Source organism: Protopterus annectens, chromosome 1.part1, assembly GCF_019279795.1.
Source record: "Protopterus annectens isolate FY-2018-M chromosome 1.part1, PAN1.0, whole genome shotgun sequence".
NCBI classification, from domain to species: Eukaryota; Metazoa; Chordata; order Ceratodontiformes; family Protopteridae; genus Protopterus; species Protopterus annectens.
In genome coordinates, this window is record NC_056726.1 from 998914604 (window position 1) to 998940958 (window position 26355).

At 38.9% G+C, this 26355-nt stretch overlaps 1 protein-coding gene across 1 annotated transcript in view; it reads right to left on the reverse strand.

The window, feature by feature from the left end:
• Positions 1-8543: 8543 nt before the first annotated feature.
• The window catches only part of LOC122815236 (scavenger receptor cysteine-rich domain-containing group B protein-like), a 160212-nt gene continuing 142400 nt past the window's right edge, over positions 8544-26355 (reverse strand). The window contains exons 2-3 of the mRNA XM_044087569.1: positions 8817-9125; positions 8544-8701 (exon numbers count right to left, since the gene is read on the reverse strand). Of these exons, the coding sequence (XP_043943504.1) occupies positions 8544-8701; positions 8817-9125 (467 nt within the window). The remainder of the gene's footprint in view (positions 8702-8816; positions 9126-26355) is intronic.

A 26355-nucleotide genomic window follows, 5' to 3' on the forward strand; every position in this document is an offset into this window, starting at 1 on the left:
ACTGTAGCTGTTATCCATTCCACAGGAATAAAGCCTTTAGTTAGGCTGTGATTGAAAACGATACTTAGTGGTGATGCTAGTTCAAGTTTTAACCTGTTTAAAAAACAGCCTGGGATGTCATCTGGTCGCTTAGAGGCCATTTTCTTTTCCTTGGGCAGGGCTTTGAGGACCTACCGCTCAGATATGTAAGGTGAGGGGGGAGTTTGGGGGAAGGTTTGTAGTAAGTTAGGAGGGGATATGGGAGTGAATTTTTCACCAAACCCATCTGCTAGCAGGTTTGCTATCTCTGTGGAGTCAGTGTGTGTGTGATAACATTGGCCACCAGTTATGCACATTTATTTATTTAACATTTGTTTACTGAGAAAGTCTGACTTGGAATGAAACCAATTTTCAGTGGCGGCACAGGAAGAAACACACCAGATGCATGTCTTTGTAACATGGGAGGAAACTGGAGTACCCAAGAGGAAACTCACATGAACATAGGGAGGACATGCAGACTCCACACAGAAGGTACCCCAGCTGAGGATCGAACTGGAGAACCTCTTGCTGTGAGGCAACAATGCTACTGCTGCACTACTGTGCCGTCAACATGCTTGGGTCCTACCCTTTAGGTTAAGTATGTAGCTATAAAAGGCCTTATGGTTATTCTTGGCAGCACTTGCTAGGTTTTTTCTCAAATGAGCTATTGATTTGACAAGTTGTCTTACTTGCCATGATAAGGCAGAGGAGGGTGCTTTGCCATTGTTGGGTCCTTGTCTTTGCTTTCTTGGACAGCAACTCTTTGCATTTATTGTAGAGTTTGCTGATGCTGGAAGTCCACATTATCAGTGCAGGTTCTCTTGATAAGCTTATCGAAACACCAGAGACCTACAAAACTCAAGTCTGCTATAGGTAACACAGTCTCCATAGCACCCATTACACATAGCAACACCATTGTCTCAACAACCAAGCCAGTAAGGCGTAACACTCAAAAACAAAGTTTTATTTTTATTGGAGACTCAGGAGTGAGACACATCGATGTCCCACTCACCAGGATGGACAAGGAAAATGTCACAGTCAGCTGCTTGTCTGATGCCAGGATTCTCCAAATCACACATGCCCTCAGGTCTCTCAGCAACAAGTACCGTTATGACTCTGTCATAGTTCATGTTAATGTGAATGACCTGAGATTTACTCATTGGATTATATGAATAGAGACTTTCTGAGTATGTGTCCCTGGCAGTATGTCCCAAGCCTTCATATAGTCCAGTGAGGTCCTCTGGATTAGTGGAGAAAATGGAGGAAATATGTGCAGGAACATTCCATCTGAGGGGAAATAAAAAGCATGTTTTTGATGCCTGCCTACAACCAGTCCTAGTGCAAAAATTGTTTACATGTCTGTTTCAAAAGGAGGCAAACAGGTGTATTTATTTTTCTTTATGTCTGTCTCGTATTTTATACTTAAAGTACACTGTAATAAGATTTTGTGGAGCTTTTCTCTCCAGGCCTCCAATGAAAATGAGTTTCTGACCCAGTAGACTTTCCCAGTCAACAAATGTCAACAAATAAATAATAAATTTGAGGTATTCCACATAACTCAAGTAAATTCTGGCCACTCATTTACTTTCCATTCATGACAGTCCCAGTTTCTCAGAAATGAAACACCTCTGGCTGCTGTTTTCTCCATGTGCAGATCATTTCTACAGCAATCTGAGCACATGTAGAGAAGGGTTTGTGGTTGGCATAATAGTTAAGGATTTTCCCTCACAGGCAAGAGGCACATGGTTTGATTCTTAACAAGGGAAAATGGCTAGGCTTAAAATGATCCGCAAGGACAGCTAGTGCAGTACTTACCTAGGATCCTAACCTATGAACAAGTAGTATAAAACAAGAGCATGTTTGCCACAAGTAAATTCCCAAAATTAAAATAACTAGGCTCATCTAAAAATGGCCTACCAAATATAATGTTTCTGGAAGTAGAAAATGTAAATCTTCTTAAACATGCCTTGTCCTTATTTTAGTAGAAATGTAGACTAAAAAACTAAAATAAATGTACGTATTTATGTATGGATTCCCTAAAGGGATTTTATCTGTGAAGAATGGAAGATACAAATTGATTCTTGATCTTCTGAAGCCTAGGAGGACCACTATTGATGGAATCAAGAAAGTACTGAGGGCTTTTGTGCTCAGACTGCTGTTTTCCCCTTTTGCAGATCAAGCTACAGCAACCTGAGTGCATGTGTTCAGAGGAGCCAGAGACTTTGAGAGACTGGCCAGCCATTTTATCCTGGGAAACATATAACCCATATAGCTAAATGCTAATGCAGCACTGAGATCCTTCCTTATACTCCTCACCATATAAATTCACTTTTATTTATATCAGTATTTCTCAATGGCAACCTATAAATTGCTACACTTATCTTTCAATCCTACCTGTAATTCTCTACACCTACCTACCTGTAACTCTACACCTTCCTATCAACCCTACCTGTAATTTTCTACACCTTCTTACTATCAATCCTATATGTAACTCTTTACGCCTTCCTATCAAACCTACCGGTAACGCTCTATACCTTTCTATCAACCTACTTGTAACCCTCTATACCTTCCTATCAACCCTACCTGCAACTGTCTATACCTTCCTATCAAACCTACCTGTAACTCTCTCTATACCTTCCTATCAACCCTACCTGTAATTCTCTACACCTTCTTCACAAGCCTACCTGTAACTCTCTATACCTTACTATCAATCCTATATGTAACTCTCTACACCTTCCTATCAAACCTACCGGTAACTCTCTATACCTTCCTATCAACCCTACTTGTAACCCTCTATACCTTCCCATCAATCCTACCTGTAATGCTCTACACCTTCCTATCAACCCTACCTGCAACTGTCTATACTGCAGTGCTGCAGTTAACGCCCCGTGGTGCAGCGAGTTCACAGCAAGAGGTTCTCTGGTTCGATTCTCGGCTGGGGTGCCTTCTGTGTGGAGTTTGCATGTTCTCCCTGTGTTCACGTGGGTTTCCTCCGGGTACGGTTCCTCCTCACATTCCAAAGACATGCATCTGGAGCATTTCTCACCGGGCCTCTGCTGAAAACAGGCTCTGTGGAACCTAGTCGGACGTTCCCGGTCAACAAATGATAAATAAATAAAATAAATAAAATAAACTATATCTTCCTATCAGTCCTACCTGCATGTCTACACCTTCCTATCAGTCTTACCTGTAACTCTCTATACCTGTCAATCATACCTGTAACTCTCTACACCTTCCTGTCAATCTTATCTGTAACTCTCTATACCTTCTTACCAATCCTACCTATCATTTCACTCTACTTTACTCTTCTCATTAATATTTAATACTAATAACTGCATCTGTCCATCCATCCATGCATCCACATCCCTTCTTCCCATTTTTGCACATGGTGTTGGGATATTCTTCAAGTCCCAAATATGGTACTACTTCTCCATCACTAGCATTTCTCATTATACTTACACTCTCAACCAGCTATCACAAGTATCTCTGCCACTGTCACTTACCTACACCTACCATATAACACTTAAACCAGAATATCACCTTTCTCTAACATCTCCTCCAGCCTACCAAAATTAATTCTATTAACACCCAGAAATACAAGCAAGCAAGATATGTTCCACCATTATCCAAAATTGTGTATTAACTCAAACCCAAATACATGTGGCACTTATAGCCGCGTTGTTAACTGGACAATAATGCTGGGAGGGAATATATATCCCAGTCCTGAACCCACTCATCTAACTGCAGACCCCACCAAAACAGCCCCATGCATTCCAAAACAGCAATAGGAAATCTCTTCAACCACTTAGGACTTAAAATACTCCACAGAAACCCAAGTCTCTACAACAAAATCACAGAATTGTATGCCTGTATAGCCCACTGCTCTCTTCAAAGGCACAGAAACCTGGTTAAAGCCAATTAGCAAAGATACAGAAATACTCCCAAGATGCTATAATATACTCAAATTAGCTAGAACTAGGAAAAAGAAAGTGGGGTTGTATTTTCCTATAGTAACATATTAGATCTCTCCACTTACCCTGATACTGTACAAAGCTGAACTTCTCATCTCACTCCTCAATCTGAAAATGCCATCATATGCCTATACATACCACCTTGTATCCACATGCATGATCTTGGCCATCATAAGACTGGAGACCATCTAACTTGAAGATGTTAACACAGACTAGAAAAAGATAGCTCTAGAAAACCCAACAAATTCTGTTCAGCTTTATAGCATCTTTCAATTGATCAAGTCTACAACTAGAATTAACAAGGCCACATCTAAAGAATCAGATTGTATTTTAACATCCACCCCAAATAAGTTTGCCAAAAGTGGCATCCTGCCTGATAGCCTAAGTGCTCACAAGTTAAGCTACATCATCAGACACCCCAAACAGCCCTACAAGGTTCATCACCATAAAGCAGTCAGAAACGTCAGTAACATCAATAAAGATACTTTTACCTCAGCCTCTTCCAGATCAACTGGGCTCCATTTAAATCTATTCAACTTAATGACGCAGGAGGCAGATTTAATAAATTATTGCTAAATATCCTGGCAGTGGTTGCACGATTAAGAGCCACAAGAGTTAAAAAAATAAATCAGGCCCTTGATTAACTCATCATCTTCTTTCGGCTGTTCCCATTAGGGGTCGCCACAGCGGATCATCTGTTTCCATTTCTTCCTGTCCTCTGCATCATGCTCTTTCACACCAACCGCATGTCCTCTCTCACCACATCCATAAACCTTATCTTAGGCCTTCCTCTTTTCCTCTTACCTGGCAGCTCCATCCTTAGCATCCTTTTCCCAATATACCCAGCATCCCTCCTCAGCACATGTCCAAACCAACGCATTCTCGCCTCTCTTGCTTTGTCTCCAAACATCCAACCTGAGCTGACCCTCTAATATACTGATTCCTAATCCTGTCCATCCTAGTCACACCCAGTGCAAATCCTAACAGCTTTAACTCTGCCACATCCAGCTCTGACTCCTGCTTTTCGTCATTGCTACCGTCTCCAACCCATATAACATAGCTGGTCTCACTACCGTCTTGTAGATCTTCTCTTTCACTCTTATTGGTACTCCTCTATCACAAATCACTCCTGACACTCTTCTCCACCCATTCCACCCTGCCTGTACTCTCTTCTTCACCTCTCTTCCACACTCACCATTACTCTGAACTGTTGATCCCAAGTACTTAAACTCATCCACCTTTACCAGCCCTACTCCCTGCATCCTCACCATTCCTCTACCCTCCCTCTCATTTACACACATATATTCTATTTTAGCCCTGATGACCTTCATTCCTGTCCTTTCTAAAGCATATCTCCACCTCTCCAGGGTCTCCTCAACCTGGTCCCTACTCTCACTACATATCACAATGTTTCATAGTTTCATACTATAGTACTAGGCTATCTGCCCTGGGGCATTTGTAAGCCTAGCCATAGTGATGTGGCTTTTGCCACCCCATGAAATGGTACAAAAATGTACAGAATAAATCTAGAATACTGTGCCTCTGTCTAGTAGTGACACAATGAAGGTCCCCTTATATAATAGAATTAGTTTACTGTGCCCCTGTCTAGCAGTGACACAGATGTGACCCTTGGGGTAAATTTACGATCTCCCATCCACTCATTAAGATTTCTCTTGAAGAGAGTCAGTGAGGGGCACTGCCTAACTGGGATCCTGTTCCAAAGCATGGGAAGCCTCTGGGTTATGAATCTATCCCTCCAGCATGTCCTATTCATACTTGTGCCGAGGTTTAAGTCTTTAGCTCTCGTGGTCCTGATGGATTTTGATTTTTTGAGGTGGAGCATGTCCATCAGATCCTGACTGGACATGGCCTTGGGCAGAGATCACCTCTGAGCAGGCGGTATGCTACTGAATAGAGCTGAAGTTTCTTTAGTCTGGCAGAATAAGACATATGTTGGAGACCCTTGATCCTTTTGGTGAGGTACTTTTGTGGTCTCTCCAGCTGTTGTAAATGCCGGGTGAGGTACATACCAAATGGGGCTTTGTACTCAATCATGGGTCTGATGAGGGAGGAATATAGGGGTACAATGACATCCTTGGATCTGGATGTGAATCCCTTCATAATGAGGTGTGCAAGGTAGAATTTTTTTCTAACCACTTTGGCAATGTGGGTGTCAAATGAGAGGTCGCTGTCTACTTGGGTCCCTAGGTCTCTGATTACTTTTTCCGTACTCACTGGGTTGCTGTCTATGTGATAATTTGTGGGTACTTTGTTTTTTCCAAAAGGGATGACTATACATTTTTTGGCATTTAGTTTAAGCCGTGACTACGGCACCAGTTGTCCGTTTCAGTGAGGCCTTTTTGTAGGATGTGTGTGTCTGCTGGTGTATCGACTATGGCACCTAGTTTGCAATCATCTGCAAACTTTGTCAGCCACAGCCCTCCCATGTTTGCTTTAACATCTGAGAAATAAATGCTGAACAAGAGGGGTCCCAGGACAGATCCCTGTGGGACACCACTTGTGACTGGCTTTGAGTCTGACATTGCTCCAGCGATTTTAACTTTATGGGTTCTGTCCTTTAGCCAGTTTGCAACCCATCTAGTGACATAAGGGTTTACTTTTAAGCTGTTTAGCTCATCTATGATGCCTGGAAGGCCTTAGCCAAGTCCAGGTATGCTGTATGGACTGCTATGCCCTCATCAATGGCTCTAGTGACTGTTTCAAAAAAGTCAACCAGGTTTAAAAGGCAGGATCTGCCCTTTACAAAGCTGAACTGGGTGGGGTCAAGTGTCTGTAGGTCCCCTATGTCTCTGTTTATGATTTCCATAATGATTCTTTCCATAGCTTTGCAGACCACAGGGTCTATAGAGGCAGAGTGGGACCACTGTTGCTGTACGCCAGTGTTCAGGTACATATCCCAAAGTAAGGCTAAGGTTAAATAGCATTTTTATGTGTGGGTTTAGCTCCTCTTGAGTTCGTCCCATTGATGCTGTGTTTTTGCTTTGTTTAGGCGGTTCTCACTTGGACATCTGAGATGACAGGGAGATTACATTCAGCTGGGATAAGTATTTCTTCTTTTGGGGGTGAAGGAGGGGAGAAATTTGCACTGAACCTGTCAGCCAGAATGTTAGCAATATCTGTGGGTTCAGTGTATTTTTTGTTGTTGTGAACCAACTCTGAGCATATCTGAGGGTTTCCGCCCAGGTTTCTAACATAGCTGAAGAAGGCTTTACATCATAGTCCACGGGGCCTCCTGCCTAATCTCATCTGTCAACCTGTCCATCACCACTGCAAATAAGAAAGGGCTCAGAGCTGATCCTTGATGTAATCTCACCTCCACCTCAAACATATCTGTCACTCCCACCACCCTTGATTAACTAAAAAAAAAAAAAAAAAGCTTTTATGGATGGATGTACATTCATGTAGAATTACTTAGAATGAAAAAATAGATTGAAATTACATTGCAGTTATGATTATAAGAGCTAGAAACACTTGTGATATATCTTACATGGACTGATAGATTAAAACTGGAATAAAAACAGGTTCTCAGAAATAATATTTTTTAGGTTTATTTCACTGAAAAAATCCATCTATCATTCCATCCACCCATGCTTTTTTATTTCGTATTCTGATCAAAGTTGCACTGGCCTGCAATTTACTGCTATAAAATACAAGTTCCAGCAATGAGTTTGCATCACTCTGTTCACATGATGGCACTGTTGGTCTTGATGGCATGTTGCTAGAGTCTTTACATCACAGTGGTAAGCAACTTAACCTTCTATCTCAAATCTACATTCCTTGAGACAGCACTGAGGTATGGACGACAGTGGGAAATCAAGGCATCTATATCTGAATAATAGGGCCATTGTTTACTATTTGTTTGTATGTTAAGTTATGCTATTAATCTAGTAAAAACCCATTCTCAGTATGTCAAGTGAACTATAAATATCTACCTTATTCAGAGTAACAAAGAATGATGAGCTGATTGGAGTTCACTGCACCTTGAAACCTCAGATTTAGTAATATAGTTTTGGTTTTGTTTGTAAATGTACATACAAATGTCACAGATGTTATCAAACCCAATTAAGCATATCGAGCTGTACCTCATCAGTTCCCTTTTCTAATTTTGGGTCATGAAGTTGCAACAATTATATGTTTAGAACCACGGTTTAGGAGCACTTTCTTTTTTTCACAGATTTTTTTATTTAGAAAGGTATTTTAACATACGTTGAGTTGAAGAGATTATTGTATGAGCTCACTTATACTATAACAACCTGCAGACACTGAAAATAGTAACAAAAATCATTGAAAAATAAGAACATCCAGCTAAAAATCTGGACATCTTGTAAGGGTAACATTTGAATACTAAAAGCAAATAACTTGTCTCACTTCCAGTAAGTAGAAATGAGGGATACTACTTAGAAATTCATTTTAAAAATGGAACGTGAAAAAAATGATAGAAAAATATCACACATTATCAAAAAATGCTGTAAAATCTATTGACCTTAACAAATTGTATCACATAATTCTGCCACATAAGGTCATCTATTTTGCTTATGAAAAGAAAGATGTAAGATTTATATCCTCTTTCTTTAAGTTATTGTTGCCAGTAGTAACATGGTCATGTAGTCTGGTTTTCTGCAGATTAGACAACTTCAAAAATATCTTTGATGAAGGGGATTTAGAAAATTGTGTGAAGGGGTAAATCAAGCCTGAAAATAGGCACATATCACCAAAAATAGGAACTTCCTAAATTGGACCTGAAAATAAGAAAATTCCTCCAAAACAAGGACAGCTGGGATGTCTGTTTAAAGACCACATAATTACCTGTACACTGAACTCCTGCATCTTCACTATGACCACAGTTGTGTACTTTCCATCCCCTGGATGGGCATTGTTTCACAGAAGACTCAGATCCTCTGCAGTTCACATCATCCAGCATTATTGGCCCAGTTCCTGCTCCATAGTATGCACTTCCTGGTGCTGAAACAGCAGTTCCACATCCCAAATATTTACATACAACTGCAGCTTCCTGCATTCCCCAGTTGTCATCACACACTGTGCCCCACTCATTATTGTGGTAGACTTCCACTCTTCCAGAGCATGAATTAGGGCCATTTACTAGACGAATGTCACCTGAAAGGAAACATGACAAAAAAATAAAGATTTGATGAAATGTTGTGTCTTTGTGTCAGTGCTGTTAGTACATTTACAAACTAATCAATTGTTATTAAAGGATGTTTATCTACATTGATAAATAAAATTGTAATACTACAGCACAGCGGAAGGAACTCAGCCACGGACCAAAGTAAAAAGACTTTAATGAAAAGGTTAAGTGCTTTCTTCCCCTGATTGGGACATCCTCAGAACATCATACAATAGTTGACCCAGCCTTAAAAGACACTTGAATTAATTACAAACATTAACACATAATTAACTTATTCATCCCATTTAAATATATGTATGCATATGGATAAGTAAAAATAATACACTCATAAAAACATCAAATATAATACATGCTGCTCCATATATATTTTATTTTAACCTAATATACGTTTTAACTTTGAAATGAATGCTATATTAGTAGCCTTATTAATGCCTGGATACTGAGATGCATCTAATCTCAATTGCCATTTCAGCTTACAAACATCCAGGTGTAAATCCACAATTTTACCCTGTGGGTCCCTAACTAACTGTTTGACTACCAAAAACTTAAAATAATGATCACCATGTTCCTTAATATGCCTAAACAAGGCACTGGTGATTCTGTCTTTCCTGATGTCTGTGTTATGTTCACTAATCCGGTTTTTAAAAATTCTGCTTGTCTTTCCAATATAAAAAAACAGGACACATTTGGCACTTAGCCATGTAAACCACATTAGAACTACCACAATTAAAATGTCATTTTATAAAAATATCCATACTATTAAGATTAAATTTGTCATTGGTCTCCAAAATGTGTGCACAAAAATTACGCATCCCACACTTAAAATGTCCATTTGGTCTATTGATGCTTCTACTTGAATTCCTACCATTTACTTCAAAAAGGTTTTTAAATGATTTATCCTTTCTATATACAATTTTTTTTGGGGGGGGCCTCCCCACTTTATGCAAAACAGTGGCATCATAACTCAAAATATCCCAGATTTTCTTGACTACCTCTGAAACCCTACTTGCATCAAAACTGTATGTTGTAATGAAACTTAAACCATAGTTTTTGCCACCCAATCTTCTATTAGTCTTGACTAATGATAGACACTACTCCACATACATCAGTTCTACCACGTAATATTGGCCTATATATGCCTTTCATACGTTTACCTATAACTTCCTCACTAATCTTATTTAATACATCACTGGGGTATCCCCTCTTGGCAAACAAACTTTTATTATGAATTTAACTTCATCCAAAAAGTCACAGTCTAAGCTTACCATTCTGGCTGCCCTCACCAGTTGTCCCTTGACTATTGACTTTTTTTTATGTGAGGGGTGCCAGCTACTAAATTCCAAATTAGAATTGGAGAAAGTAGGTTTTCTGTTTATCCTAGAAAGTAACTTCTTCTTGTTATTATCCAAAATAAATTCCACATTTAAGTAAGATATCTGCTCTTTACTATAATGGTGTGTGAACCGTAAAAAATTCCACAGTACTATTAATATAAGCCAGAAATTCATTAAGCTGTGTTTTGGTGCCTTTCCACATCACAAACAAATCATCTAAAAACCTGGTGTAATGTATAATATTCAGCCAATATACATTATTCATTAAACATTCCTGTTCCCAATGGGACATAATGTAATTTGCAAAAATAGGGGCACACGCTGCCCCCATTGCCACTCCAGTTAACTGTTTAAAATATTGTCCCTCAGAATGAATATAATTATTATTTAAAACAATATCCATAAGGGCAATAAATTTATTGATCGAGTCCTGGTCATATACACTCATCTTAAACAACTGTGTTTTCAACCATTGCAATCCCTCACCATGTGGTATGATGGAAAAAAGATTAACCGCATCGATAGTAACCATAATTAATCCTGGAGATATCTTAATTTCTTCCAATTTCTCCAAAAAATGCCACGAGTCCCTAGTAATGTATGTAAAAGTTGTTAAACCTTTCTGCATGCTGTAATCCAAAAATTTACTAAAGAAACGCATTTTTGAACTTTGACCATCCACAATAGGCCGGAATTTCAAATTAAATAGGCCCTTGTGGATCTTTGGTATTCCGAAATTATTGGGTACCATGGGGTGCTCATTTCTCATGGATTTATATTCATCCAAACTTATCTGGCCTTGAAATAACATATCATCTAATGTCAAATCAATCCTCCGATAAGCTATATGGATCTCGTTTAAGGAACTCTCATCATACGTTCCATCCATTAGCATCAGGTTCATTTTATCTAAATAGTCGCTTTTATTCATCAACACCACCTCACTCCCTTATCTGGTTTCATTATATGTACTGTTTTGTCATTAATAATTTCTTTCAACAGTTTTTCTTTTTTCATGATCATATTATGTCCATAATCTAACCTGGAATGTTTGTACAACTGCCTAATCTCTTTCTCACATATATTTTCATATATGTGTACTGAGTTGTTTAAGTGGTGATTGAAAATGTTTGGTTTACTAAGTCTGCATTCAACTGGTTCACTAGTACCTGTATGTCCTTTAAACCAAATGTTTAGGTTTAATTTACATGTAATGCACTTTAAATCAATTAATGTATCATCCACATCCCCCCCCTTCTTGTAGGAACAAAAGTGAAGCCTTTTGCTAAAAGGTTTGCATGATCCATACCCACTATTTTTGTGGAATAATTATATATCTTAAAATCATGTTCACTATTATTAATAATAATGCATGGCTCACCATCCTGCACACATTCATCACTATTATCCATGCTTTCCACAAATTGGGACAACAAAAAGTCAGAACTTTCAACATTTTCAAAGTACTCAAAACTATCAACCCTTGCTCCCTAATTTTCAACAACAGTGTCATTCAAAATATTTTTATTGGTGTTAAAGTCATTACATACAATAGGTGTAGGTGGCAATATAATATCATTTACAAAGTATTAATTTGACTCAGGAAGGTTACACATTGCAGGCGTAATTAAAATATCAGCCAAGTCTTCGTCATATAACTGGGATACCTTTTTATTAACAAAACATTCCGTTTCAACATCATTACTTCTATCCAAAACATTTAAAACATTCAGTTCACCTTCAATGTCTATGGTTATCCCACTTGTGGATTCCCTGAGTGCCATGGTGTTAATAAATAACTCAGTCCTTTCTGACTCTTTGAATGTTTTATTACACATGCCACTTACTTCATAAAAGCTGGATATGGCAATGTCCATTAGTTCATCAGCTGTTAATTCCTGTTCCTCGCCTTTTTCAGTCTTGCTCTTTGCTTTACATAGTGCCTGTAACCATTTTCCAAAAAATGGGACTGTTGGCTTTTCCCTCTTAGTCTTTCTGAACACCTTAGACCATTGGTCATGGAAGTAGAAGGTTGAGAATTCAACCGCTGTTCCCTATGTAATCTCAGCGCTGACGTCACTCGCTCTACCCCATTCGATTCAGTATTGGCTCCTTCTCTACTGCAATCATCGTGGTAACCAGGGGAAAGTGGATATAATGTCTTCTTCATCATCATCTTCTTTCGGCTGTTCCCGTTAGGGGTCGCCACAACGGATCACCTGTTTCCATTTCTTCCTGTCCTCTGCATCTTGCTCTGTCACACCAACCACCTGCATGTCCTCTCTCACCACATCCATAAACCTTATCTTAGGCATTCCTCCTTTCCTGTTACCTGGTAGCTTCATCCTTAGCATCTTTTTCCCAATATACCCAGCATCCCTCCTCAGCACATGCCCAAGCCAACGTAATCTTGCCTCTCTGTTTTTTTCTCCAAACCTTCCAACCTGTGTTGACCTTCTAATATACTTATTCCTAATCCTGTCCACCCTCGTTACACTCAGTGCAAATCTTAACAACTTTAACTCTGTCACATCCAGCTCAAAATCCTGCCTTTTTGTCAATGCCACTGTCTCCAACCCATATAACATAGCTGGTCTCACTACCCTCTTGTAGACCTTCCCTTTCACTCTTACAGGTACTCGTCTGTCACAAATCACTCCTCCACCCACTCCATCCTGCCTGTACTCTCTTCTTCACCTCTCTTCCACACTCACCGTTATTCTGAACTATTGACCCCAAGTATTTAAACTCATCCACCTTTGCACCTCTACTACTTGCATCCTCACCATTCCTCTATCCTCCCTCTCATTCACACACATATATTCAATGTCTTCTTAATATATTCATTAGTATCTCTTTTTATCTTGTTTTGTTTCCACAAGAAAATATTACTGCATATATTGTCAACACTTTGAAGAGCGCCCACATAATACACCCAGTGCCGTTCATACTCAAAATCTGATTGTATAGATTTATTTAAAACTTCAAATTCTTTGCATCGGGTATCCAGAACCTGGTTATTATATTTAACCATAAGTTGCATCAAGTCAATACCCACTCAATCGAACAATACATGGAGTTCATTCAGAAAATCCTCATTTCCCTCAGCTTCATTGGGATACCTCCATAGCCGTAAAGCTCGAGGGACCTGCCCTAATTCAATATTTTTCCCCAAAATAGGCATTCTCCATCTGCAATTTTTTGTATGTCAGCAAGTCTTTTTCAAAAGACTTCAATTTCTCAGCTATGGTTACCTTTTAGAGGTAAATGGTGGGAATTCAAGTAGAAGCATCAATAGACCAAATGGACATTTTAAGTGTGGGATGTGTCATTTTTTGTGCACACATTTTGAATGACAAATTTAATCTTAATGGTTTGGATATTTTTATAAAAGGACATTTTAATTGTGGTAGTTCTAATTTGATTTACATGGCTAAGTGCCAAATGTATCCTATTTTTTATATAGGAAAGACAAGTAGAATTTTTAAAAAACGGATTAGTGAACATAACACAGACATCAGGAAAGGCAGAATCACAAATGCCTTGTTTAGGAATATTAAGGAACATGGTGATGAGTATTTTAAATTTTTGGTAGTCGAACAGTTAGCTAGGCACCCACAGGGTAAACTTGTGCATTTACACCTGGATATCTGTGAGCTGAAATGGCAATTGAGATTAGATGCAACTCAGTATCCAGGCATTAATAAGGCTACTAATATAGCATGCATTTTAAAGTTAAAACATATATTAGGTTAAAATAAAATATATGTGGTGTAGTATGTATTATATTTGATGTTTTTTATGAATGTATTATATTTACTTATCCATATGCATACATATATAGTATATATATATTTTTAAATGGAATGAATAAGTTAATTATGTGTTAATTTGTGTAATTAATTCAAGTGTATTTTAAGGCTGGGTCAACTATTGTATGATGTTCTGAGGAAGTCCCTATCAGGGGAAGAAAGCGTTAAACCTTTTCATTAAAGTCTTTTTACTTTGGTCCGTGGCTGAGTTCCTTGTGCTGTGCTGTAGTGTTCTGGAGTTTGGTCTACACTGTTTTTCCTTGTTGTTTGCCTTGCATAGTACTATGGAAACCTTGGCCACCAGTGGAGAAGTATAGGATTTATTACAAAAAATCAACCAGCAGTTGGCAGTGCATACTGCACAAATCCAAACATTGATGGATAAACATAATGAACCAGCAAGTAATATCTTTGGAAGTTTGGAGTTTTCTTTAACCCAGTCAACCCAGACTAACCAGAGATTGCAATCTGCTAATACCACACAGGGGGCATTAAATGGCCCCATGGTAGAAAGAGAACTGTTAACAACTAAAGAAAATGACAAAACTGATGGAGTTGGAGATATATGGAAGAAAAAGAAATGTGGCTTCCATATGGGAAATGGTGGTCAGGATATGAACCAACATTAACCTCTAACCATAGCCAAGAAATTGAATTCTTATGAAAAAGTCTTGCTGACATACAAAAAATTGCAGATGGAGAATGCTTATTTGGAGAAAAATATTGAATTAGGGCAGGTCCCTTGAGGTTTACGGCTATGGAGGTATCCCAATGGAGCAGAGGGAAATGAGGATTTTCTGAATGAACTCCATGTATTGTTCAATCGAGCGGGTATTGTCTTGATGTGACTTATGGTTAAATATAATAATCAGGTTCTGGATACCCGATGCAAAGAATTATAAGTTTTAAAAAAATCTATACAATCGGATTTGGAGTATGAATGGCATCGGGTGTATTATACGAGTGCTCTTCAAAGTGTTGACAGTATATGCAGTAATATTTTCTTGTGGAAACAAAACAAGATAAAAAGAGATATTATACCATGACCCCCCCAAAACGTGCACGCTGATTAGCCAGCGGTTATACTAATGGAAAAGGTCCTTTTCCATTAGTATAACTCTACACTGTCTCGCTATGTTAAATGGGTTTAACATAGAGATCTTCGCTGCTTATTTTAAAGTTGTCTCATATGCTAAACCCATTTAACATAGCGAGACAGGTTTTAAAAAGCAACGGAGAAAGCAAGATCTCCGTTGCTTTTTACTGTTTCGCTATGTTAAATGGGTTTAACATAGTGAGACAGTTTTAAAATAAGCAACGGACATCTCCGTTGCTTATTTTAACTGTCTCACTATGTTAAACCCATTTAACATAGTGAAAAAAAAAGCAATGGAGATCTTGCTTTCTCCGTTGCTTTTGCCCACAACTCTGATGTACCGCGCAGGCGCCGCAGTACATCAGAACTGCCGGATGCCAGACATCTGCGGAAAGGCAGTAAACAGGCATTATACTATGCCATTATTTAAGAAAAGTAATAGTTTCTTCTTAAATAATGTCATGGTATAATAGCAGTAACCACTTCTGGTGTGGGTAATGCTGTATTTACCCATCGTTGGCTTGGTCCCTCGGCTTCACCCTCGGGACCAAACCACGCCAACCGATATTAATGAATTTATTAAGAAGACAGTATATCCACTTTCCCTGGCTTACCCCGATGATGACAGCAGAGAAGGAGCCAATAGTGAATCGAATGGGGCAGAGCGAGTGATGTCAGCACCGATCTTACATAGGGAACAGCGGTTGAATTCTCAACCTTCTATTTCCATGACTGATGGTGTAAGGCATTCAAAGAGACTACGAGGCAAAAGCCAACAGTCCCATTTTTCGAAAAACGGTTACAGGGACTATGTAAAGCAAGGAGTGAGACCGAAAAAGGCGAGGAACAGGAATTAACAGCTGACAAACTGATGACATTGCCATAGCCAGCTTTGATGAAGTAAGTGGCAATTGTAAGAAAACATTCACAAGAGTCAGAAAGGACTGAGTTATTTATTAACACCGTGGTGCTCAGGGAATCCTTGAGTGGGATAACCACGTACATTAAAGGTGAACTGAATGTTTTAAATGTTTTGGAGAGAAGTAATGATGTTGAAACGGACGTTAGGGAGTTTTTTGTTAATAAAAAGGTATCCCAGTTTAATGACGCAGACTTGGCTGATATTTTATCTATGTCTGCAATGTGTAACCTTACTGAGTTAAATCAATACTTTGTAAATGATATTATATTGCCACCTACACCTATTGTATGTAATGACTTTAACACCAATGAAAATCTTTTGACTGACACTGTTGTTGAAAATTAGGGAGCAAGGGTTGATAGTTTTGAGTACTTTGAAAATGTTGAAAGTTCTGACTTTTTGTTGTCCCAATTTGTGGATAGCATGGATAATAGTGATGAATGTGTGCAGGATGGTGAGCGATGCATTATTGTTAATAATAGTGACAATGATTTTAAGATATATAATTATTCCACAAAAATCATGGGTATGGATCATGTGAACCTTTTAGCAAAAGGCTTCACTTTTGTTCCTACAAGAAGGGGGAATGTGGCTGATACATTAATTAATTTAAAGTGCTTTATACGTAAATTAAACCTGAAAATTTGGTTTAATGGACAAAAGGATACTAGTGAACCAGTTGAATGCAGACTTAGTTTTGTGTCTTTCGGCTTTTCCCGGTTAGGGGTCGCCACAGCTGAACTCCGGTCCCCTAATGATTGGTAGTTGATTTTTACGTGCCGAGTTACCAGCCGTGATGCACAACCTTCAACGAAGGTACACCCATTCACACATGTCTCCACGCAGAAGACGCTCTAGCTGAGAATCGAACCGGACAGCGTCTTACTGTGAGTCGACAAAGCTACCGCAGCACCACCACCGTGGATGAATGCAGTAAACCAAGAATTTTCAATCCCACCTTAAACTCAGTACACATATATGAAAAAATATGTGAGAAAGAGATCAGGCAGTTGTACAAACATCCCGGGTTAGATTATGTAAGTAATATGACCATGAAAGAAGAAAAACTGTTAAAAGAAATTATTTATGACAAAACAGTACATATAATGAAACCAGATAAGGGGAGTGGCGTGGTGTTCATGAATAAAAGCGACTATTTAGATAAAATGAACCTGATGCTAATGGATGGAATGTATGATGAGAGTTCCTTAAACGAGATCCATATAGCTTATCGGAGGATTGATTTGGCATTGGAAGATATATTATTTCAGGGCCAGATAAGTTTGGATGAATATAAATGCATGAGAAATGAGCACCCCATGGCACCCAATATTTTTGGAATACCAAAGATCCACAAGGGCCTATTTAATTTGAAATGTCGGCATATTGTGGATGGTCAAAGTTCAAAAATGTGTTTCTTTAGTAAATTTTTGGATTACAGCATGCAGAAAGGTTTAACAACTTTTACATACATTACTAGGGACTTGTGGCATTTTTTGGAGAAATTGGAAAAAATTAAGCTAGCTCCAGGATTAATTATGGTTACTATTGATGTGGTTAATCTTTTTTCTATCATACCACATGGTGAGGGATTGCAATGGTTGGAAACACAGTTGTTTAAGATGGGTGTATATGACCAGGACTCGATCAATAAATTTATTGCCCTTATGGATATTGTTTTAAATAATAATTATAATAATTTTGAGGGACAATATTTTAAACAGTTAACTGGAGTGGCAATGGGGTCAGCGTGTGCCCCAATTTTTGCAAATTACATTATGTCACATTGGGAACAGGAATATTTCATGAATAATATATATTGGCCGAATATTATACATTACACCAGGTTTTTAGATGATTTGTTTGTGATGTGGAAAGGCACCAAAACACAGCTTAATAAATTTCTGGCTTATATTAATAGTACTGTGGAATTTTTACGGTTCACACACCATTATAGTAAAGAGCAGATATCTTACTTAGATGTGGATTTCATTTTGGATAATAACAAGGAGAAGTTACTTTCTAGGATATACAGAAAACCTACTTTCTCCAATTCTAATTTGGAATTTAGTAGCTGGCACCCCTCACATCAAAAAAAGTCAATAGTCAAGGGACAACTGGTGAGGGCGGCCAGAATGGTAAGCTTAGACTGTGACTTTTTGGATAAAGTTAAATTCATAATAAGTTTGTTTGCCAAGAGGGGATACCGCAGTGATGTATTAGAGAAGACTGGTGAGGAAGTTATAGTTAAACGTCTGAAAGGCATATATAGGGCAATATTAAGTGGTAGAACCGATGCAAGTGGAGTGGCGTCTATCATTAGTCAAGACATCAGTAGAGGATTGGGTGGTAACAACTATGGTTTGTTTCATTACAACATACAATTTTGATGCAAGTAGGGTTTCTGAGGTAATCAAGAAAAACTGGGATATTTTGAGTTATGATGCCAATGTTGAGCATAAAGTGGTTTGGGCCCCCCAAAAATTGTATATAGAAAGGATAGATCATTTAAAAACCTTTTTGAGGTAAATGGTGGGAATTCAAGTAGAAGCATCAATAGACCAAATGGACATTTTAAGTGTGGGATGTGTAATTTTTGTGCACACATTTTGGAGACCAGTGACAAATTTAATCTTAATGGTTTGGATATGTTTATAAAAGGACATTTTAATTGTGGTAGTTCTAATGTTGTTTACATAGCTAAGTGCAGAATTTTTAAAAAACGGATTAGTGAACATAACACAGACATCAGGAAACGCAGAATCACCAATGTCTTGTTTAGGCTTATTAAGGAACATGATGATCATTATTTTAAGTTTTTGGTAGTCGAACAGTTAGCTAGGGACCCATAGGGTAAAATTGTGGATTTACACCTGGATATTTGTGAGTTGAAATGGCAATTGAGATTAGATGCAACTCAGTATCCAGGCATTAATGAGGCTACTAATATAGCATGCATTTTAAAGTTAAAACATATATTAGGTTAAAATAAAATATATATGGAGTAGTATGCATTATAGTTGATGTTTTTATGAGTGTATTATGTTTACTTATCCATATGCATACATATATAGTATATATATTTTTAAATAGAATGAATAAGTTAATTATGTGTTAATTTATGTAATTAATTCAAGTATATTTTAAGGCTGGGTCAACTACTGTATGATGTTCTGAGGAAGTCCCTATCAGGGGATGATGCACTTAACCTTTTCATTAAAGTCTTTTTACTTTGGTCCGTGGCTGAGTTCCTTGTGCTGTGCTGTAGTGTTCTGGAGTTTGGTCTACACTGTTTTTCCTTAAATAAAATTGTAATCCAATGATCTTTCAAGTCAAAGTCAAAGTAAGCTTTATTGTCATTCAGAAATCACACAACTGCAAAAGCTGAATGAAATTCTATGTCTACGGACTCAATGTGCAGACAACATATAGACTATTTTCAGACATTTACACATATAACTCCTAGCTATTACATCACGGGCATACAGGTAGAAAGACTAATATTGCACATAATTAGAAACACATTTTAACACTTTTTGAACTGAACACTTACTTGCATGAGATTTTAGTATTGCAGAGGTACTTGGTTAAGACATTGCATTGATCCTTGCACAGAAAGAGACATTTGAGCATTGCACTGCGAACATTAGAGTATTGCACTATGGACCTTAAGAGTATTGGTTAATTTATGAATTCACAACATGTATGCACTGAATGAAGAGATATTTTACTACATTGCTAGTGCCCTAGTTATGTGCCCTATAAGTTACAGTTATGGTGAATATTGCACTAAGTATTAGATGAGACTAGGAACCAGGTTAATGCACAATTTGAGACAGTTTCTACTGACCCAGGTGGACATCATGGAGTGTAGTGGTTACTAGAGTTTAGCAGCCTGATGACAATTGGGAAGAAGCTATTCCTGAATCTTGTAGTCCTGCAACATATGCTTCAGAAGCACTTTCCAGATGAAAGATGCAGGAACAGTCTGTAAGCAGGATAAGTGCAGTCTTTAATTATTCCTCTGGCCCTGTTGAGTCTTCTGGATAAGTACAAGTCGTGGATTGATAGTAAGGTGGTCTTAATGATCCTCTCGGCTGTCTTCACCACTCTCTGGAGAGGTTTGCACTCAGAGCTAAAGCAGCTTCCATACCATACTACAAGCTTGTTCATCAGGATGCTTTCTATAGTACCTCTGTCGATGGAAGATTCACTCTCCACAGCCTTCTTAAAAAGTGCAATCTCTGGTGCACTTTCTTGACTATGACAGGCAAGTCCTCATCGATGTGCACTCCCAGAAACTTCATGCTTCTCTCTCTTTCAACTATTTTTCCCATTTATGGTGAGGGGAGAATGTTCCTTGCAGTTTTTCCTGTAGTCCACAATTATCTCTTTTGTCTCGTCTACATTAAGTGCTAAGTTGTTATTTCCACATCAGGTAATCAGTTGTTCCATCTCATCTCTATACTCTGTTTCACCGTCATTACTGATGAGGCCCACCACCACTGTGTCATCTGCAAATTTGATGAAGTGATTTGTATTGTACCTGGCTGTACAATCATGTGTTAACAGGGTGAACAGCCAAGGACTTAGTACACATCCTTGTAGAACCCCAGTGTTAAAAGTGATGCTATCTGAGGAGTTATTTCTTGCACACACTTTCTGAGGTCTGTCTCTGAGACAGTCAAGAATCCAGTTACAAAGTGGAGGGTTGAGGCCTAGTTGGAGTAGCTTCATTATCAGATGAAGAGGGATGACCATGTTAAAAGCAGAGCTGCAATCAGTAAATAATACCCTCACATAGGTGTTTTTATTCTCAAGGAGTTCCAGTAGTAGATGGAGTGTTAGAGAGATGGCATCTTCTGTAGAGCAGTTTGCTTGGTAAGCAAACTGCTGAAGGTCAAGATCAGCAGGTAGCCCAGATGTTATGGCATCCTTGACCAGCCTTTCAAAACACTTCATCACTGTGGAGGTGAGGGCTACAGGGCGGTAATCATTTAGGCAAGATGGTGGAGACTTCTTTGGTAATGGAATGCTTGTTGTATCCTTGAAGCATTTCAGAACTATTTGCTGACTCAAAGTGTTATTGAAGATATCTGTGAAGACATTTGTTAGTTGCACTGTGCAATCCCTGAACACACACCCTTGGATATTATCAAGGCCAGCAGATTTTCTCTATCGTAATACTATAGAAAGCATCTCTGCGCAGTGCACTCTGGACATCAGCTGGGTTGAGAATCTTCTCGTTATAGACGATAGGCATTTTCTTTGCTGTTGTTCTGTTCCCTTCATCAGAACTGCTGAAGTAGACACTAAACTTATTTAGGAATTCCTTGTTGTCCTCACATTGTGAAGATAGGGGTCTATAGTCAGTTATGGACTGGATACCCTGCCATAGGTGCCTGGGATATATTTGGTCAGAGAAGTAGCTCTGGATCTTTCTGCCATAGGTACATTTTGCTTCCTTCACTCTCTTGTTTAGATTTGCTCTGGCTGTTCTGAGGGGTTCCCTGTCTCCAGACCTGAAGCCTGCATTCCTTGCTTTCAGTAGTTCATATATCTCTCTCGTCAACCAGGGTTTCTGGTTGGCTCGTGTGATGATGGTTTTAGTGACTGTCACATCATCCACACATTTTGAGATGTACCCCATCACTCTCTCGGTGTACTCCTCCAGGTTGATACACTGGTTCTCAGTTATCTCCTCCTTGAATATAATCTGGTGTGTGCTCTCAAAACAGTCCTGGAGTGCTGAAACTACACCCTCTGGCCATACTCTTACTTGTTTAACTGTTGATCTCCCTCTAGTTAGCATATGGATGTCTAGGGTGATTAACTTATGGTCGGACCTGACCAGCGAGGAGTTGACCTCTGGCATGGAGTATCTATTACCCATATTGGTAATGACCAGGTCCAGGATGTTGCTACCCCTGGTAGGGGTATGGACAAGCTGGTCCAGGGCATTAGAATTGATGAATTTCAGAAAACTTTGGGCAAATGATTTAGTACATGAGTAGTTTTCCCAGTTGATGGAGGGATAGTTGAAATCTCCCAAAATTAGGGTATTGGGCTGTATCTTAATATTATCCGGTATATCAAGAAACATGGAGTTGGCTGTCCTGGAGTATGGTAGAGGATCTTTAACATGCTACAACCTGAATTGCAGTCTTGACCAGTGTTAATTGTATTTGGATAATTTCGGAGGCATTATGTTGAGCAACTAGCCTGGAGGTGTGGATATCCTTTATGAATATGGACATGCCTCCTCCTTTAGTATTTCGGTCCAGGTTGGGTGGCCAAAAGGTGTGGTAGGAATTGTAGCCTGGTAATGCATGGGGTGCACTCTGGAGCCTTAAACTAGGTCTCTGTCACTGCACAGATGTCGATGCTCTCCATCTTAAGGAGACCCTCGAGTCTGTGCATTTTGAGGTTTAGACTTCTAGCATTGAGTAGCATTACCCTTAAATTTTGCTTGTTTATGTCTACTATGGTGGTGCATTTGATGTTTGAGCCTTGCCTAAAAAAGCCCCTATAGGGGCAGCAAGAGCCTCAGCCAGAATTCGGAATCCCAGTGGTGACAGGTGCAGGCCATCTCTGGCAAAGCATAGTGGCCTGTCACTCATGTCATCCCAGGCAGACAGATACTGGATCCCTTTGGAATGATACCAGAATCTTAGCCAATTGCTGAAGTCAATCATTTTGTCCTTGTACTCTAGCATTATTCTGGGTGATGGCATGATGCTACTCAGGGCTAATGTTAAACCTACCTGGGCCATATGGTCAGAGAGCTCCTCCATGTCTCTTTTCATGTAGTCCAGGAAGGTATATCTCAGGTCATTCACTCCAAATGGAGAATGTTGTAGGGTGACCCGAGTGCATGTGTTATATTGTGGATCCTGGCACCTGACTGGCAGCTGACAGTGACTTTCTCCTTGATCAGTCTGGTGAGGGGGACATCAATATGCCTGACTATAGAATCACCAATGACTAGTTTGCTGGGTATGGTTCCTTTGCCTTATGGGCTGAGGTTGAGTGGCACACTGATTTTGTGGCTATGAGTCATTCGGGTACAGTTGGGGGGGTGGTGGTAGCTTGCATGTCAGCTTTGGAGGTCTCTGTTGTTTGGACAGATTTTTATTGAGAACCTCCGTGAATGTGGGTGTGTGTTTTATATTACTATGTGTGGGCTTGGGAGGTGCAGGTTTTGATGGACAATATGTTGAGCGCAGTGTGGTGTTAACCTTCTCCTCTTGACTGTCTAGTCCAGTCTTGGATTGAGAGAGCTTGGCTTTCAGTTTGGCTATATAAGTGCCTCTCTCACAGGTTGTAGTGTTGGATGGTAGGAGGAGAGGGTTGTCAGTGTACATGAGGCAATTGGTACATTGCCCCAAGATGCCCATATTCATCAGGTGGACAGGGGAAAACACCAGGACATGCCTGGTTAGTGCTTATTAATTTAAGTACTGGGAGCTGATTTTCTCTTGATTAGTGAGGAAAGTTGGGTGCTGCAGTAATTTGTAGATTATTTAGTGCTTGCAGCGAGAGTTGGACAAGTGCGGAGCACCAGGAACAGTTATGAGTGCTAAAAGTAGAGGACTGGCTAGTTTAAGGGTACAGAAACAGTTTTGAATGCTAAAACTAGAAGATTGCCTAGTATTAAGGGAACAGGAACAGTTTTGAGTGCTAAAACTAGAAGACTGGCTCATTCAAGGGAACAGAAACAGTTTTGAGTGCTAAAACTAGAAGACTGACTAGTTCAAGAGAAAAGAAACAGTTTTGACCGCAAAAACTAGAAGTCTGGCTAGTTCTATGGGAAAATCTGAAGATCAGACTTTCTGGCACCAGGAATAGTTTAACCACAGTTAAATGCCGCTGCACGGTGCGCAAAAAAGCACAAACACGGGTTTTTAAAAAGAAAGATGAAAGAAATAGAAATAGCCCAAAACGGCCAATAACACTACAGATTCTGAGCTAAAACCAATCCTTCAGATGACAGTTAGGCTGTTTCAAAGCTCACCACTTTCATTGATGAACAGAAAAGCATCCCTCTATCTCAGAAAGGTCTGGGCAACACAGAAACTTACAAACAGCTCAGAATTCAGCAAAATCTGAAAACCGGACTCTACTAGCTCTAGAAATGTGGGAAATGAGTACAGAGATAGGATTTTTTGTTTGTTTTTGTTTTTTTCAAAAGTTAAGAGGAGATACAAGTAAAAAAAACAATTTTAAAGCAGAAAAAAGGCTATCACACTTCACCAGGAATAGTTTAACCACAGTTAAATGCTGCTGCACGATGCACAAAACTGCACAAACACGGGTTTTTAAACAGAAAGATGAAAGGAATAGAAATAGCCCAAAACGGCCAATAAAACTATAGATTCTGAGCTGAAACCACTCCTCCAGGCAACAGATAGGCTGTTTCAAAGCTCACCACTCTTACTGATGAACAGAGAAGCTTCCCTCTGTCTCAGAAAGGTCTGGGCAACACAGAAACTTACAAACAGCCCAGAATTCAGCAAAATCTGAAAACTGGACTCTACTAGCTCTAGAAAGGTGGGAAATGAGTAGAGAGATAGGATTTTTTTTTGTTTGTTTTTTTTTTTTCAAAAGTTAGAGCAGATACAAATAAAAAAACTTTTAAAGCAGGAAAAGGCTATCAAACTTAAATGTTTAGCCCTTTACAATTAAATAGATGAAAAAACACTTAAAATGATAAATTAAAGTGCAACAATATAAGAGTTAAAAAAAACAGTTAAAAATACGTAGCACAATTAATAAAAAAAAATGATTGGAATAATGCGGCTAGCAAAAATAAGCAATAAAAAGCAAAACAGAGATACTTAATGCACTCAAAGTCTCCCTTTTCTCTCTTTGCCACTGTAGGACACCCAAGCAGGCCTTTACTAAGGAAATACAACCTCAAATGCTGCACAAACATGGGTTTTTAAACAAAAAGATGAAAGGAATAGAAATGGCCCAAAATGGCCAATAAAACTACAGATTCTGAGCTGAAATTAGTCCTTCAGGTGACAGATAGGCTGTTTCAAAGCTCACCACTCTTCTTGATGAACAGAGAAGCTTCTCTCTATCTCAGAAAGGTCTGGGAAACACAGAAACTTACAAACAGCCCAGAATTCAGCAAAATCTGAAAACTGGGCTCTACTAACTCTAGAAAGGTGGGAAATGAGTACAGAGACAGGATTTTTTTGTTTATTTTTTTTTCAAATGTTAGAGGAGATACAAGTAAAAAAAACACTTCTAAAGCAGAAAAAAGGCTATCGCACTTCAGTGTGTAGCCCTTTACAATTAAACAGTTGAAAAAACACTTAAAAACAAAGTGCAACAATATAAGAATTCAAAAAACAGTTCAAATAAGTAGCACAGTTAATAAGAAATGGTTGGAATAATGCAGCTAGCAAAAATAAGCAATAAAAAGCAAAACAGAGGTACTTAATCCACTCAAAGACTCCCTTTTCTCTCTCTGCCACTGTAGGACTTGGCACGACACCCAGGCAGGTCTTGCTGAGGTAATACAAGCACAAAAACTGTGCAAATATGGGATTTTAAACAGAAAGATGAAAGGAATAGAAATAGCCCAAAATGGCCAATAAAACTACAAATTCTGAGCTGAAACTAATCCTCCAGGCAAGAGATACGCTGATTCAAAGCTCACCACTGTTACTGATGAACAGAGAAGCTTCCCTCTGTCTCAGAAAGGTCTGGGCAACACAGAAACTTACAAACAGCCCAGAATTCAGCAAAATCTGAAAACCGGACTCTACTAGATCTAGAAAGGTGGGAAACGAGTACAGAGACAGGATTTTTTTTGTTTGTTATTTTTTCAAAAGTTGGAGCAGATACAAGTAAAAAAACACGTTTAAAGCAGGAAAAGGCTATCACACTTGAATGTGTAGCCCTTTACATCTATTTAATTGTAAAGGGCTACACACTTAAATGTGTAGCCCTTTACAATTAAATAGATGAAAAAACACTTAGAAGGATAAATTAAAGTGCAACAATATAAGAATTCAAAAAACA